Here is an 18,900-nt window from a genome sequence, read left to right as displayed (position 1 = left end):
AAAGTAAATTGTAAAAGAAAAACAAAAAAAAAAAAAAAAAATAGAGCCAGATAAGAGGAATCTGTTTCTTCTGGTGTAGGAGGATTGGACGTTAAATAGGATGACCAACTTTCCAATAGTTATGGTTCTTGGTCACATTGAAACTTCTCTCTAGTCTATGAGAAAGAAGTTGTATCTCTCTGATCTCTCTGTAATAGTCTTAAATTATTAGGATTAATGAAACAATTTCTATGGCCCTGGATTAAAGTGCAATCTCTAGAGTTCCTAGGGAGCCACCAACTCTCTAACACTGGAACTGACATAAAGATAACTTGGGTCCAGATACACATTGTCTTATTTTAGCTACTTTTGAGAAATGGAAGTAGGTAATACATCCTATATATTATATATTGTATATATATGTATGTGTATATATGTATATATATATGTGTGTGTGTGTATATATATATATATATATATATATATATATTTTAACCTTGGGATTTTATAATCTCTTAAACCTTAGGTTTATTGATTTCTTCCTATAACATATAAGGAGATAAAAGGGTATTATACTATATTTTCAAGTAATATTGCTCTCAAAAAGACACCCACCTTTCCGCCATCAGCATTATACTCTTTTTCATCACCTTCCAAGAGCCTGGCTAGTCCAAAATCCGTAATTTTTACATGGTTTGGAGATTTCACTAAGACATTACGGGCTGCCAAATCCCGATGAACAAGCCGTCTTTCTTCCAGGTACATCATTCCCTGAAAAACACCAAATTCCCCAGAGAGTCAGTTAATGCCTATGCTTTTGTGTTGTCAAAAAAGGCGTTTCCTAGCGTTCAGTTGCAAGTGCTTGATTTCTCTAAGTAATAGCAGAATCTGAGAATATTTTCAAAATTATGGAAAATGTGGAATTAAAAAAGCAAACCACAAATAGGTTTTGGCCTTTTTCCCACTAAAGCTCTGTAAAGCAGAATGAATTACCTGCATATGAGCTAAATGTTTGATCATTTTTTCCCAGATACTTTATATTCTTTTGCAAACATTTTCATTAGTGAGGTATGCACATGTCTTAGTAGATAAGCTAACATGTACTTGGACTGACCCACATATTCTTAATTGTTTTCTCCTCAATAACTTCTGTTTCATGTCATTTTCCCCCATACACCCACTCCAAACAAATGCAGCTCTCCATACTTTTCAGAAGTATTTCATATGAAGGTTTAATGGAGGCAAATTCACCTTTATAGGTTCTATCAAGTCTGAAGAATCATATTATTCTTATTAATTATGGAAAAAAATGAAGTTTGCCCTAGGGGCATTAAAAGCCTATAATTTAAAAAATAGCTTTGATGACATTAGTAGTCATTATGAGAATCCACAAGTAAAATTACATTATTTATAATGACCCTTAAGTTAGCCTTTAATGTTTTCTTCATAAAACATATACTGTAATTAAAAATAAAACATTGCTGATCACCAACAAGAGATAAACTGGCTCTTCCCTCAATATACACACACACATCTACATGTATATGTACGTATACACATGTATATATATGTGCTATATGTGTACACAACATATATATTAAAATATATATAAAAAATCATCCACAGAAACAATAATTATTAATTGTATTTCATCAATAGAGAAACCAAGAGTCATGAACCACTAGCCTTAACTAAAAGGTTGATGTAAAACCAAGGAAATGAACCCAGAGGCCCAGATTAGAATGAACATCCTTTGTTTGAGTGAACATATGTTTTGTTGAAGAGTTAGGGAAAATTCTATATTTGAGGATTTCAGTGGGAAAAACAAGTCAGAAGTGTTATAAAATGGTTGAAGTATGCTCTCATGCCCATTGCAAATCAGTGATGCTGGCAGTTAACATTACAACTGCAGGACTTTGAAGGATTAACGGTTTCTGATATCAAAACAAAAGCTGTGGTAAACAGAGACATAAATCACAGAGGTCCAAAAATTATGAACCGTCTACCAGGTGTAGTGGAAAGAGAATATTGCTTCAAACAGCATCATGAGCCAAGCACTATATAAATGCCCATTAAACACAACCGGTGGAGATACTGCCTGATATGGCGCAATCAGTCAGCAGTTGGGTGACATCATACGTATTAGTGTTTTCTGATATCAACCCACAACTGGGATTTATGGGGTTCTTTCACTCTTTCCTAAACAGTGCTTTGTCTTTGATTATGCCAAATTGGAAATTTTTAGAATAAAGTGAAAACAAATAGCCCTTGCCTGCTTTAAAAGATAAAAAAAAATAGACTTATTGCCTTGGAGGTAAAGTATGTCCAATAATTTTGTCCCTGTAGGAAGTGTCCACAAAAAACAGTCATCATTCTCTTTCTTACCATCTTCATAACAGAATATGTAAAGAGTATTGGCAACAAATTAATATTCAGATCCACACATACTTACAGAACACATACTGTATGCCAATCACTGTGCTAGATATCAGAAAGACAGAATAGAGTCAGAGAAGGTCTGTGCATTAAAGGACAGAAGCTCATTAGTAAAGTGGGCACATATGGAGTATAAACTTGAATGGATCAGTGATGCATGTAAGGCATTTAAGGAGAGCTGTATTTTGAGGACCATCTGTAGTATAGCTTAGCAAGTATGCATGAGAGGGGAGGCTTCAGAGAGGTACTGAGGCCTAAGTATGGTTTGAAGGATGGATGTCCATCAGTTGGATAAGATGAAGGAAAAATTGCAGTTAGAGAGAAGAAGCACAGGGTCATCAATAGCATAGTGTACTTGGACAAAGGTATATAATTCTGTATTTCTAAGCATTATGTATATGGTGAGTGGTGAGCCTGAAAAGGTAAGGAGAGGCTAGATCCATGAGGGGCCCCTTATATGTCATGATAGAGAATTTGAACTTCACATTTTATGCAGCATTCAATGTGGTGATGCAGGAGTTTTTTTAAAATGGAGAGTGACACAATTATCATTGGAGCCTTGAAAACATCACCAGGTGCCAGTAGAGAGGATGGACTGCACACAAATATAGCTAGAGTCAGGAGTCTGCCACATTACAGAAGAAAACTGATGAGAGTGAAATAAAGGTTGTAAATTGACCATCCATGAGTTGTATCCATTTTTCCCTGTTTTTTGTTCCCACACTGAGAAAGTTTCACACATCCTCTTTGGCTGGTTACTGGCTATACTCCATTAAAGGCATCTGGTCCCCAGTTTGCCAGGGTCCTACCACTTACTATCACTTTTCAGGAATTCTGCTTTTATTATTTATGATAATCATCCAGCTCCTACATGCATGAATGTCTGAATCTTCAACTAAACTAGGCCAGAAGGAACTAGGGAGAGAAAAATTTCAAGGTACATTTATAAAATAAAATAACCATCCTTGGTAAATGACTGAACAATGAAGAAGAGACTAAACTGAGAATAAGTCTATGCTTTTGACTTTTGTAATTTAGATAATGTAATTTAGATAATCATTTGGATAATGATTCCCTTAACTAGATATTATCCTAATGTAAATATATTTAAGAAATATATACTCTACCAGTAAGGAACTAATATTCACCAAGGAACTTAAGACTCTAAAGTCACTCACATTCTACAGTATAAGCAAAGCCTCAAAAACTCCAAAAGATCTTTGACAGTCTATACACAAAGCCTCAGGAGGTGATAGACTATCCTGAACCTCAATACTATTTGTCCGTAAAAAAGTATTTTCTTCAAAATAATGAGAAATAAACTCAGGAAACCAGATGATAAGCTCTATTGTTTCTCCTAGCCACCTGACCATGATCAAAAGAAATAAAAACAGAAGGATCCACCTCCTTACCAAACCATCAAAATACATTTGTATGGTTGCTTTGTAACTATGAAACATCATCGTACAAATGCACACTTTCAAATCATTAATTATGACTGTCATCTTAGTCCTACTCTCACACCCTGAATTAGAGTGTTGAATTCTATGTATTGCTCACAATAGGTTTCTCCACATCACAGTCATTGAAATAGGATTTTCTTACCAGAAGATCTCATTAGAATCACATTCTCTGGTAAATTCCTTCAAAATAAAATCACTCCTTAAATCAGAGTGTGATGAGATTAAGGAGGAAGACAGTTATTAGAACAAAAATAAACTGGATGAAGTCCCATGAAGTCTGAAGATGATAGAGGGATACTGCATTGGTTGAAAAGGATCCTCTTACTCTGCCCTGTAGCGATTCCCATGTCCTTGCCATGCCAGCTCAGGTGGAGTACATGATGGGAATACGAACACTGACAACCTCAGCTAACATTGACTGATTCTTAGAATGCGGCAGGCACTAAACTAAACACATCTACATTGGTAGGTTAACTTAATCCTATAGATGCATACTATTTTCATCTCATTTTAAATATGAAAAAACCAAGGCTAAGAGAGGTCAAGTTACTTGCTCCAAGTCATCTATTTAATGAGTGGTAGAACCGGGATTTGGTCCCTTGGTGTGGGACTTAAAGTCTGCATATTTAAGCTTATCTCATCTCTTGATGGGTCACCAGGTAGTGTGGGTATATAGAAATTAATGTACACAGTGAAGTCATATAGCTTCAAAAGATCCTAGTACTTTTGCAGAAAAAAAATTAAATATTATCAAATGCTTCTATGAACTCAGGGCATAATGAAGGTGACTGACATGTTTGTATTTATATTTAAAACTCAGCTAACTTATAGAATCTTTTATAATTTAGCAGGAGTTCAAATTGTGTAAATTGGTAAATTGGAAACTCAGTTCTTGCTTTGACCACAGGGTATGCAGGATGGTGGAGTGGGTTTGAGAATAGATTCTGGAGTTGATTGCTTGGCTAGAACCCCAGCTCTGCCATGCTCTTGCTGTGTGACTCTAGCAAGTTAATAAACCTCTCTGTCACTCATCTTCTTCCTCTCTAAAACAGCCATAATAGCACTTATCACAAAGGTTGTTTTGATGATTAAATAGTATGTAAAGCACTTAAGGAGTAAGTGGCATGTAATAAGCATAGAACATGCAATGCTGTTCCACGGATATATATCAACAGTCCTAGTGCATAAGAATCACTTACCCTCATTAACTTGAATTGCCTATTTCAGAAAATCTGTGAACCTCAACTAATAGATCACAGTGGGTGTTCAATAAATTTTTGCAAATGGTGATACATATACCCATTACCTGCCCATCATTATTAATGTGTGGCTACAAATTTCGGAATAATTACTGTTCGAAATATTATTTTAATAACAATGTACCTGAGGGTGCTGTCATATAAGGAGAAGGAAAAATTAAAGAATCTAATAAAAGATTTGGTGCTTTCCATAAACATATCACATATTCAGGAATTTAGTGAAGATAAAGGTCATAAACAAGATAGGTCAAAAATTTTTCAATGCTGCAGGATGTTTTCCATGGGTGAATAAAATAGTAAATTTTCTGTACCAAAGAATCTGCCTTTTATCACTCAGCGCTGAGGGGCATTCTGGGTGGAGGTGTTTTCGGGGCATTTTGTCTACTTCTTGATCCAAGTGCTGCAATTCTGATTTTACTCAAACTACTCAGAATTTACTATCACCACACCACTCAGAACTTTACCATTTTCATACTTGCTCTAAATGCCTTAATGAGTTTTCAAGACTGCTTACTTACTGTTTTGCTCATACCTCTTACAATATGCATCAATAAACACAAACTCGCTAGGGAAAGTCAAATTTTACTCTTGACCTTCAGGAATGCACTTTAATACAAAATCCAAGGATAATTTTATTACAACTGAATTTAAAGTTTTAATCTCTGGTTAGAATTGACTCATATAAACTGCTCTATGGAAAAAACATCAGTGACTGACAATTTTAAAATATTGGTATCGATGAACACCTAGCAATGACCTTCTTTTCAATCTTATGATATTGACTCACAGCTGTCAAGCAAAAATGCTTCATGATTATGCTTTAATCCAACATTAAAATGCATTCTGCCCAGCTGCAGGAAGCTAACGGAAGTCAAGAGAGACCAGACTATTTCTGACAATAAATATTTGCTTCCCATATATAGGCCAGGCGACATTTTCATCAAACACGTGTGTGGAGCTAAAAATTTCAAGTTGTAGTCAGTTCTCATAGGCATTAATCTCTGGAATTAGCAAGAGTACATTTTTTTTCTGTTTTCATTCTAATAACCTGAAGCTTTCTGAATAACAGGAAGCTTCAGGAAAACTACCTTCAGATGAAAATCGCTCCTCTTTTCTACGTTTCCTTCTGAAAGCAATTGTACCCGTGAGGGGAAAAAAAAAAATCTAACTCTAATGCTCTCTACTATTAGGGCTGAAGATATGAGCATGTTCAAGGGAAGAAAAAGACCTTTTTGGATGAAGTGACTGACTTTATCCAAATAGTGCATGGAGAGAAACTAAGGGGGCTCTGTAATTGAATCAACTGTGAAGTCTTTTCAACCAGCCAAAGCTGGTTCATGGCACAGAAGAAAGAACACAGAACTTAGTGTTGCAAGAGAGAAGAAGTCCCAGACAGGCTGCTCACAAGATTTATGACCACAGGTACTCAATTCACCTCTTCTATAAAAGTCACAAATTGGCCTAAATGATCTCTGAGGTGTTCTCTAGCTTTAAATCTTTATTCCATGATGGAACTGGAAAGTATATCTATCTAAAATATTAAGTGGTGGCCAATAATAAACACAGATAACAGTAAAGAAAGAGGTAGAGTAGATGTCTCCCTTCAAATGTTTAGGAAGAACAGTGAACACATTTTACTAAAAGTCAGTTTAGTGCATCTGATGTTTAAACCCTGGCTACTTACTATCTGTGTGATCGTGGTCAATTTATTTGTGTTTCCTTTTCTTTATTCGTTAAATGGGGATAATAATAGTATCTACCCTGAGGATTGTCTTGAGGATTCAATGCCTTAATGTTTGTAAAACACCTAGAACATTCAATATTCTAAGATACCATGTGTTAAATAAATGATCTCAAATTCATCCTTCTGATGAAAAATACAATTCAACCGCTATAAGAGAAAGAAAAGGCAGCCAACTAAAACACCTACTGATTACTCGACACTGTTGGGTGTGGTGACTTCTGTTTCTCATTCTATTTGTCCCTGAATGTTCTTCCTCTTATGCTGCTCAGGAAGAAAAGCAGATTCACATGGTTGTCCCAGACTGGCTTGCCATTAATACTGCAGTTTAATTCTCACATTTTCCAACTGCACCTATGATCTTCAAGAGTTGCAGTTCTTAAGAAGATTTTGCAATATTGAGGACAACTGAATTTCCATCATTTTAATAGCATGTAGTGAAAACATTATTGGTTGCTATTTGAAATACATCTTTCAAATTTAGTTCCAATAATATATTTGTGTGTGTGTGTATGTGCGTGTGTATCCATACATGCATGTAGTAGATACTATGGTGTGCCACCCAGAAATCTCTTCAGGCCCAAGTTCTCCTAATCTCAGCTTCTGGGAGTGTTGACTGCTGAGGGCTCTCATCTTGGCTGCTTTTGTTTTGAGGCAGTGACACCCGCCAACCCAACTACAAGGGGAGCTGCTTTGCCAGGGGTTCATCCTCTCACTGGAGGCAGCCCACATCCAATAATTTGTTGATGTTGAGTTACAAAGGCCATACTTCTCTTGACAACTATGAAGAGCTCTTCTAATTCTGGGACACCCCATGGGATTGAATGATTCCTTTGTTGCAGTTTTATCATAGCTGAACTTTTCCTTCTACCTAATACTGCTTTTTCACTGTCTGATAGGTGTTGTTCTTGAGAACACTTAAGAAAAACTTCCTACATGCAAACTTTTCTCAGAGATTGTTTTCTAGGAGCCAACCTAAGGCAATGTGTGTGACTTGTTTTCTTTTAGGATCTCAAGTACTCAGGATTTTAAGCTAACCACATGCTGTAATTCATACACACTATGATCATTGTTTCCCTCTATCCTCTACATCAACCCCATTCTTTATGCATCATAAATACCAACAATAATGTTTTTAATACACATCCTTTCAATCTATCATCCGTATGTTTATTTCTTTTTATCCATATTTTCTAACAAGTGCTTTGTGTTATTTCTAATATATACATAGTATTGTGTATTAAATAGGATCATGTTTTACTCATTAGGCTTTTTTTAGATTCAAACATGTTGCTATATGTAATCCAGTTCTCATAGCTGCACTGAATTATACATATGAATTCACAGACATATACACTTGTATAACACAGGCATGCACTGTCAGTTGTCTATTCCCCTATTGAAGGGTACCAAACTTAACTCCATCTCTTTGACACTGCAAACAAGACTGAATTGAACATTAATACTATTTGTAAAATGCTATAAATTGGCTTCACAACATAAATTATCTGCTATTTAGTACTAATTTCAGTGTAGGAGAATCTAAACAAACAATAATAGTAATAGTCACTGTGGAAGATACAACATGGAGCGATTTCTTGTTAATTGAGAACACTGAAACCACATGGGAAAGACAAAACATAACTGTGTATATTATCATTATATATGTTTGTACCTATTAAATAGTTGACCTTTATTTACATACTCGGTGCCAGAGGACTGTTTTAAGTGTTATATATACAGGAATTTACAAGAACTCGATGAGATCTCTGCTACTATTATTCCCATTTTAAGATGAGGACGCTGACACACAGAGAAGTAAAATAACTTGCCCAAGAGTGATAGCTAGTACATGGCAAAGCCCAGAAGGACCAAGATTTGAGTGCAAGCAGCTTAACTCCAAAGGCAACAATCTTAACCATTACTCTATATGACCGTAGGTATCAATAGACTATATAAAACCATATATAAAACTAAAAAAAGACAGTATATACAAGTGAATTGTTGTTATATAGACAATAAATGCTCTAAGAGTTCAACCAAGAGAAAACTCTTGTACATAATACTCATTTAAAACTTATAAACAAATTTTGGTTTTTCTGGGTTTCCTAGGACAGTACCTCTGGAAGCACTTTATAAACCAACATTTGTGAATTCAACTATGTACTTTCAACAATTTGAAGATTCCCTGGCATTTACCTGGCACTCAGTACATGTTTGTGGTTGGATTAAATAAACAATAAGACCAAAAGTTTGAAAGGCTGTCCAGACAGTAGCTTTTTCTTTGCAATGTAAATAGAACAAATGTAAAATCTGTGATATTTATGACAGGAAGGAGGAAAACAAACCCTGCAACAGTTAGGCCAAACCCCAGATGGTAATATTAGAGTACCAAGGAATGTGAATGAGGACACTATTTAAAGATTCCTGAGGTTGGCAGGGGTAACAGAATTTTTTTCTTCTTGTTTCCTACAATTTCTTCAAATATTTCTTCAGAAATTTTATTTACCACCTTTCGCAAGCTTTATGAAAATTTCCATTGGAAGAATTTGCAGAACAGCCTCCTTGAGACTCAAAATTTCTCTTAAAGAAACAACAAAATGAAAACAATAAAATTAATAAACAAAAAGAGTAAGTTAAAAAGTATAGGGCTTCCCTGGTGGCGCAGTGGTTGAGAGTCCGCCTGCCGATGCAGGGGTTGCAGCTGAAACGCAAAAAAAAAAAAAAAAAAAAAAAAAAGTATATGTGAGAAGCCACTGCTTTCCTACTAAATAAATTACAGGTGAAAAGCTCATCTGCCTAGATCAAGAGAATACTAAACATGCTACTGTTCTCCCCTCTCACTGACCTCTTGTCAATATGATTACAGATGGGAGGAGTGAATCGTATAGTGTCCATACTCTCTTAGAGAAGTAAACCTAAAATGGATTACTTCTACTCCTTAGGCAGCTGATCAATAAAGATGTGGATTGCAATGAGAACAGATATGTCTGTGGGTTGTAGTAGTTATCCTCTGTGTCTCTTTAGAAATTAATTAAAAATAAATGAAGTGTGCAACCTATTAACACAGCTACCTCTAGATCAACAGAGAGAAACTGAGCCTTTCCCTGAGCATACATATTATGCAAATACATTCAAACACTATAAGGAGGGCTTAGTTACAACCAAACAGAAACAGATCATTTCTAATATTCTCTAATTTCACAGAATCGCATGCTACTGGCTGGAAACCATAAAGTTCAGTGGGTGGGAATACGTACGCCATAGTTTCCTTCTTAGGACAATTATATCAACTTTTATGAGGTATTCTCTTTACAAAGCAAAACTTTTGCCATAACACAAAACTAAAGAATCTCAATAACTATTTTCCTGTGTGGTATATTCACATATGAGCCTTGGCAGTTGAGTTTATTGATAACTACTGAATATTTTTAAATAAGTATCTTCCCATGGAAAAAAATGTAAAATTCCTAGAACACTAAAAGCTCTCATGTGATTTGAGCCAATTTAGTGTCTACATGTAATATGTGTCATTCAATCCAATTCTGCCTCTATCTTATTTGGATGTCAATGGACTTGGTCCATCTATGCAAATGCTTACCCAGCACATGTAAAACTTGAAATGGTGTACCATACGTTCCCTCTGAAAGTCACCTAGCTACTTCCCAACACTTCCTCTGATCCCTGCTCCTCTTACTCAGGGGCCTTCCTTCTCAAACTCCTCAGAAGGATCTGAACCACAGCTTCCAGTTTACAACTCAATCCATTGTTGATTTGGAAGCCCATGTCCTTGTTTCAACCTTTGTACTCTCCCTCTGACAGAATGCTAGGACTTTATCTCTAGTCCTAGCATAAGGACATAAGAGAAAGCGTATACCCTGAGAAAACCATAATTCAAAAAGAGTCATGTACCAAAATGTTCATTGCAGCTCTATTTACAATAGCCAGGACATGGAAGTAACCTAAGTGTCCATCAACAGATGAATGGATAAAGAAGATGTGGCACATATATACAGTGGAATATTACTCAGCCATAAAAAGGAACAAAGCTGAGTTATTTGTAGTGAGGTGGGTGGACCTAGAGACTGTCATACAGAGTGAAGTAAGTCAGAAAGAGAGAAACAAATGCCATATGCTAACACATATATATGGAATCTAAAAATAAAAGGTCAGAAGAACCTAGGGGCAAGACAGGAATAAAGATGCAGACCTACTAGAGAATGGACTTGAGGATATGGGGAGGGGGAAGGGTAAGCTGGGACAAAGTGAGAGAGTGGCATGGACCTATATACACTACCAAACGTAAAATAGATAGCTAATGGAAAGCTGCTGCATAGCACAGAGAGATCAACTCGGTGCTTTGTGACCACCTAGAGAGGTGGGATAGGGAGTGTGGGAGGGAGACACAAGAGGGAGGAGACATGGGGACATACATATATGTACAACTGATTCACTTTGTTACAAAGCAGAAACTAACACACCATTGTAAAGCAATTATACTCTAATAAAGATGTTAAAAAAATTAAAATAAAAAAATAAAAACAAAAACTAAAAAAAAAGAAATACCTGCTTTATACCTTGGCTCATTTTCTATCCCAACATTACCATAGAAGGAGAAGATATCATTGCATACCTATAACATGAGGATGGTTTAGCTCTATTTAAACTGATAAGTTGTATTCTGAGTTTCTGCTGTCTTCATAGGCTTGGGGATACATATGGTGTCACAGTAATGACACAAATTTCACTGTTTCTTGGACCAACCTGCTGGCAGAGCACTTATTGCTACTTGCCCCTTTGAAGCCTTTTTCTAGATATTTCTGGGGTTCCCAAGGGAGCCTGCAGATGTTCATAAATACTGTCTTGCTTCTTTTTCTCAGAGCTCTTCAATGATATATTCAGTCATTAAACCTTAAGCTGGAGCTGCTGTGGAAATGCTATCTTTGCTGAGGCTGCTATCTCTTTGTTCTTCAGAAGTTGCAGCTTATGATAATTCAAAAGGGTGAATGATGCCTTTCCATCCTCTCCTCCTCACCATGTCAGAGCACCACTGTCTTGTGCACAGCCTTGGTGAAGTGCTCTACCTGCTTCTGAACTCTGCACCATATTTTGCCCCCAGCTCTACCAGTAGATATTGTTGAGACCCTAGCCTCAAAGTCCCCTTCAGAACTTCTTCAGTAACTTCAGCTCCATACTCCTTAAAGAGTCAGACCTAGTCCAAGAGGTAGGCATGGAAAACGGTTACATCCCTCTTTGCTTAACTCTCCTCTCTTTGACCTCATGCACTTTCCATAATTTCATCATCTTCCATTACTCTTCAACACATGCACACATACGCACAAGTTGTCATGTGCATGTCCTGAACCATCTCTCTCCCTTACAGCTGAAAAAAGTCCTCAAGTAACTTGACTCAGCATGTCACTCTTGCTTTTCTTGGAATTCCTCACCTGGAAGGAACTCTATGGTCCAAGCCAACCTGAAAATTCTCTTGGCTCTTTTGTCTTTGCACTCACTGTTCCCTTTACCTGTAACACCCTTTCACCACACACTGATACACTCTTCCTACCATGCTTCAGACACAGACTTGGTTAAATCTTAACACTCTGTTAGATCGCTGTTAGATACATTATATATAAAAATTGGGGCCATCTCATATTTGTATATATGTATACATATTCCACTGGGTTATCAGCTATTAAAAAGAACTGGAAGTAAGACATTATTTATCTCCTCTTGATCTATTTCTAGCTTATTATATATATAATAGTCATTGTGTATAAAATTCATTCTACATATAGTTGAAAAAGATAAAGTTTTCTTGTTTCAACAGTTATCTATTGAGTAGCTATTATGTGCTGCTGGGCACTCTGCAAATGGTTTTACGTATAAAGATAATATAGTGTTTCCTTCAAGTTATTCATTGCCTGGTGTGAGAGATATACATGGGCACAATAGAAAATGTAAAGGAAGTGTTCTGAAAGTACAGAAAAAGGGGAATGTAACACTTCTTGTGTTGATTACAGAAGGTCTCTCAGAAAAGGTGAAATTTAAGCTTAAGATTGAATGAAACATAGATATTTAAATTTTTTGCTATAATACAGTAAGAGTATTCTAGACAGGATAAAAAGCATGTAAAAAACCATAGAGTCCTAAAAGGTAATAATATGTTTGGAAAAAAAATTCAAGAAGTTCTTTGAGGATGGGACAGAAGTTGACAAGGGCTAGAAGTGCCACAAGTAAGTGTCTGACTTAATTGTTACTATCTAATAAGACATGCAAAGGAGTCACTGGAAGTTTGATAAACGAATTGACATGATCATACTTGGTAATTGTGCGAAGAGTAGACAAAGACAAAAGAGATAAGAACGAATCAAGGAGATTGATTAAGATGTATAATACTAGCTCAGATAGCAATGGTTTAGCATTTGACTAATGCAGTAACTTGGAGAATTAATTCTAGGTTGAGAACAGCAGATAAAGACGGAAGCTCATCAGTGATAATAAAGTCAAAAGAGAGGTGAGAGAATGTAAATTTTTCCAGGGAAAAGTATTATTGTTAAGTGAGTGGGTAACACAAAAGGAAACTAACAAAAGTGACTGAACGTACTAGTGGTCAGATTCACAGAAGAACATGATGGAGTGGTATTGTGGAATTGGAGAGAAAACACGAGAGAATTTCAGGAAGGTGAAACTAATGGCAGTGTTAGGTGCAATAGAGAGATTAAAATAAAAAAGATAATTGAATGGAGACTCTTGAGTTTGTAAATGGGAACATTGGTGTGTTAGTCATCTCAGACTACCACAAAAATGCCATTCTGTCTGTAGCCCCTCAAAGTTCATGTTCTTCTGACATGCAACATATATATATTCTATTCTAAGAGCCCCAAAGTCTTAACTTGTTCCAGCATCAACTCTAAAGTCTAAAGTCTCATCTAAATATCATTTAAATCAGATATGGATGAGACTTGAGGTATGATTCATCCTGAGGCAAAATTCCTCTCCATCTGTTAACCTGTGAAACCAGACAAGTTATGTGCTACCAAAATACAATGGGCAATAAGCATAGGATAGATAGTCCCATTCCAAAATGGAGAAACAGGAAAGAAGAAAGGGTGATGTGTCCCAAGCATATCCAAAACCTAACAAGGTAAATTCCGTCAGATCTTAAGGCTCAAGAATAATCATTTTTGGTTCAATGTTCTGCCTTCAGGACCTACTGGGGTGGCAGCCCTGCCTCTGCAGAAGAGCTGGGCAGGGGTCCCATCCCTTCCTCCATCGCTCCATAGGGCAGTCCCAGCTCCATGGGTTTGGGTAGAGGCTGTCTGGCCTGTGTAAACCAAGGCACTGGCCTTATTCATTTCTTTTTTTTTTTCTTTGCGGTATGCGGGCCTCTCACTGTTGTGGCCTCTCCCTTTGCGGAGCACAGGCTCCGGACGCGCAGGCTCAGCGGCCATGGCTCACGGGCCCAGCCGCTCCGCGGCATGTGGGATCTTCCCGGACCGGGGCACGAACCCATGTCCCCTGCATCGGCAGGCGGACTCCCAACCACTGCGCCACCAGGGAAGCCCCCTTATTCATTTCTGAATTGCCTTTGAGACATTTTTCCCTCTTCTTAAAGAAGAGTGTGCATTCACAGCCAAATAGCTCCATTTTCTGAAGAGCTACTCAAGGAATTTAACAGCCTTCCTTCATTTTGTCCTGTTTCCATCCCCTTCAGTTCAAACTGGCAGTGTTTCTGCTTATATAATCTCATAAACTCTTTATTGATTGATATTCCAGCCATATCCTTGGTGTTCTCTTTAGAACATGCTTTCTAAATTTTTGCAATATGGATAGGCTGATAATTTTTCAAATCCTTAAGTTTTGGTTCCTTTTCACTTAACAATTCCTTCTTCAATTCATTTCTCTCCTTTTATATTTTATTAGAAGTAATCAGGAGGAACCAAAGCCCTCCTTCAACACTTTGCTTAGAAATCTTCTCGGTGAAATATCCAATTTTATTGTTCTCAAGTTCTAACTTCCACAAAGCACTAGAATGCAAACACAATTCAGCCAAGTTTGTTGCCACTTTATAACAAGGATCACCTTCCTTCCAGTTTTCCATATGTTCCTCATTTCCATCTGAGACTTCACCAGAATCACCTTTAACATTGATATTTCTGGCATTCACCTCAAAACTCTTCCAAACTCTACCCACTTCACAGTTCCAAAGCTGCTTTCCTATGTTTAGGTATTTACTACAACAGCAACCCAAAGTGTATATTAGTTATCGCAGGCTGCCGTAACAAAATACCATAGACTGAGTGGATTAAACGGCAGCAACTTATTTCTCACAGTTCTCGAGGCTGGTTAAGTCCAAGATCAAGGTGCCAGCCAATTCAGTTCCGTGGGGAGGGGTCTCTTCCCAGCTGGTAGGTGGCCACTTTCTCACGTCTCCTCACTTCTTGTAGGGGCATTAAACCCACCCTCATGACCTTATCTAAACCTAATTCCTTCCCACCTCTAAATACCATTGAATTGGGAGTTAGGGCTTCAACAAATGAATTTGGTGGGGGGGGACACAATTCAGTCCATAACAACAAGGTCTAGTGACCTTGTTGAAGCCACTAGATTGCAGTGGACTCGGGGGAAAGCAAGGATTTGAGAACGGATGGTCAACAAAAAATTGTGTTCCTTTTAAAAAGTAAATAAATAAATAGGCAGTCACTTTAGGAAGAAGAGATAAGTTTGGGGTTGTTCATTCACCAGTCCTAGAGAACTGATATAAAGGATGCATGAGAGGAGCCAGTGAGTCAGAAGAAACCAATGATCTAGGAATGAGAAGAAATCATGGAGAAATGCTGCAGCTGGGATGAGAGCAAGAGTGAAGGTAAAAAAGGTAAGCTATGTAAAGGAAGAAAGACAATGCTTTCTCTGGATCAACAGTGAAAGAAACGCTGGCAGCTGGAAAAGAGCAACAGTGCAGAAATTCGTGCCCCTCTATCATTATTTTGCTTGGTAAATTAGGAAACAGTAACACATTCTCAGAATGAGAGAAAATATGAGACAGAGAGAAGAGGTTCAAAGTGGCTCAAAGGAGGGACATTGTTCAGGTTTCACTGTGTGCACCAGCAAAACAGGTGTCCATGGAGAGGGGAAAGGAAGCTCACGGGAGCCTCTTCACAAGGTAAAGATAGTCAGAGAATACTGAAGGCCAGTATAAGACAGAAATCATAAGCTTGTAATTGCATCAAGTGGTGTGAGTATTTTATTGTCCTCAGAGGCACAGAAACAGAGTAACTGGATATTTGGGTTCATCCAGGGAAAAGTATTAGCAGCTATGCAAGATAGGAAGACAGAGAACAGAACAAACAAAAACAATTTTGTAAAAATACACAAATGTTAGAAAAAATACACAAATCTTTGAAACTCAGAATGATTGTAGACATTAGCGTGAATTTTGAAGTTGGTTTATTCTTCAAGGGCTTTCTTACTACACACACACAGAGAGGTCACAAAATATGTCTTCCCATCTAAATATTTAAAAAATAAAATCACTTTTTCCTAGAATTCTATTTAAAAAACTTTATTTTAAGCTTAATATCAAAACTTGGAAGTATCAGACAACGATTGTAGAGCAACCGGTAAAGATGTATATTCTAAAACAATGAGACAAGAAAAGTAACTTTTTAATCATATTACAAGGCATTTTTCACTATTTGACATTTTAACAATTGGCTTCCAATAATTCCCTCTACATTTGTAGTTACAAATGATCCATGTCTCCTACAGAATTTAATTTTTAATCATCACATATTTTTAAATAAGTGAGGATTTTTTTCACGTCACAATATACAACATTTAGCTAAAAGGCCCTACATTAGGAAAACTACAGACCCTCTATAAACCACTGAAAGAGTAGTATGATGAAGTAACACAGACAAGCCAAGGAAGTGAATATATAGATTTAATGAAACCAGTGACCTTAGGTTCAAAAATCAGTGGGTTTATTTTGCTGTCAGAGTGAATTTATTTGAATCATAACTTCTATATTCCTTTTCAATTATAATAATGTTTGGCAAAGTTGAACTACCTTTATATGGGTTCACAGTATTCAATTTCATTTTTAAAACATCTAATGCAAATTTAATACTTTTACTTTTTATGACAAGACTTAGCTCAGTCTGAAATAATCACTGTACTAACATTTTTTACTCATTCAAATAGTCCAATTCATTATTACAGAAACAGCAAGCTTCCCCAGCCTGTCATTAATTCCTACTGTTTTAATTACAAGAAAAAAATACTTTATGGAAAGCTTTTGTGGATAATGCCACTGTAAACACAATCTTGTGTAAAGATATGAAAATAAAAGAGTTGTTTTTTCTACATCAATATTCTAGTAGAAATAGCATGTTTTGGGCCAAAAATTTAAAGTCCTAAAACATCATGGAGCTTTCTTTGAATTTAGTCACAAAGAGGCTGCTTAGAACTACATATTAATTTTGACTCTTTGGAAACACTAAGGCTACATTCAAGACCAACATTTTTATAAAACAGCTCTATATCCACTAGGATTGAACAGATTTTTTTTTACTGCCCTCCAACCAAACTTAGTTTCTGCTCCTATATATTGTGATTACATGTAAATGATTGTCAGTATCAGGAGATTCAAGTTACTCAAATTTTAAAATTAAGTGCTACATAAGATTTACCCAGAAACAAAATCCAACTTTTGAGATAAGTAATTAGTAAAATGTTTAAATCAGTCTTTACAAAACTGACTACTTCCTTTAGAATGTATGTTATGAGGAACATGGCTGGGGTTGTAGAGTGAGGAGAAACCTCATAGTGTATATTTCTTAGCTTTAATTTTTATTATTATTATTTTTAACCTAAATCAAAGTATATCACTGAGGGACATGCTTCTGAATTTTCCACCCCAAAGAAGGTGGGTTTAAATTCAAACACTGTTGGAGGATAAGGAACTTGGGCAAAAAACTTTAGCAACCACTCACAATCTTCCAGAAGTGACAGGCAATTGTATATGTGCATTTCCACCCAACAACAAAAACAACACACACACATATAATGCAATGAAGACTGTGATAAATGCTATAATGGAAGTACAAAGACCTATGCACACATGGGGGTTAAAGAGGAATTCTGAATGGAGAAATTAACGATGTTTACTAACAAAAATAAGACTAGTTATATTTTAAAGGACCAATAATGTTTGGAATTATTTTAGTAAAGCTCCACTCTATTTAAATAAAAAGTACCCATTTACTCTTTTAAGATTAAACACAAGAATAGGTAAAATATTTTCTGTAACAAGGAATTACTTTAATAAAATGTTTAAAATATGTATGTAGATCTGTGTTAGATTTCTGTTAGCATTGAGGTCATGTATCATATATCTTCTTCTGAGTATGAGAGAGAGGATAGTTTACTAAAAAATGTGCAGAACTATGAACTGCTAGAGGTTAAAAAAAATTAAAGGTACCTTCCTACTCTCACGATATTTAAAATCTCTTTGGGCAAACTATGTTCAAATAAACTTATTCAATATATTTCAGCGCTCCCAAATAAAAAGACCAGTCAATAAATTTATTAACCACTATTCTATTTAGCATAAACTTTAATCATCTTTATGAACTAAAATTATTTATATCTAGCTATTAATACACATTAGTACTTAATAGCATACTTCATAATATAATTTGATAAATCATGTTTAATTAAATTTATTGGCGATAACATTTCTGAATTTCTTTCAGAATTATTAGGCAGAACTAGACAGAATTTAACTTGAAAACAAGTTCCATTTATATGTTACTACAGTACTGTCCTGAAATGCTTTGGATGGTATAATATTACTAGCAGAATATTGAAACTGGTATGAAAATAAGATGTTTCCTCATGGGTTTAAATGTTTTAAAAAATCTAACATTTTATATTTTACAGTCAGTCCAAAGTTCAGCTACTATTTTCATTTATTAACATTTGAGTTAAGGCATTGAGTTTATTAAATTAGCAAATG

General features: G+C 36.1%; 1 protein-coding gene across 1 annotated transcript in view; it reads right to left on the bottom strand.

The window, feature by feature from the left end:
• ERBB4 (erb-b2 receptor tyrosine kinase 4) overlaps window positions 1-18,900 on the bottom strand; it is a 1,100,940-nt gene that overhangs the window by 50,925 nt on the left and 1,031,115 nt on the right. The window contains exon 21 of the mRNA XM_024763203.1: window positions 595-750. Within this exon, the coding sequence (XP_024618971.1) occupies window positions 595-750 (156 nt within the window). The remainder of the gene's footprint in view (window positions 1-594; window positions 751-18,900) is intronic.

Source organism: Neophocaena asiaeorientalis, unplaced genomic scaffold (genome assembly GCF_003031525.2).
Source record: "Neophocaena asiaeorientalis asiaeorientalis breed wild unplaced genomic scaffold, Neophocaena_asiaeorientalis_V1.1 scaffold86, whole genome shotgun sequence".
Lineage (NCBI taxonomy): Eukaryota > Metazoa > Chordata > Mammalia > Artiodactyla > Phocoenidae > Neophocaena > Neophocaena asiaeorientalis.
Note: the sequence above shows the minus strand (reverse complement) of the source record. Positions and strands in the feature narration are given on the sequence as shown.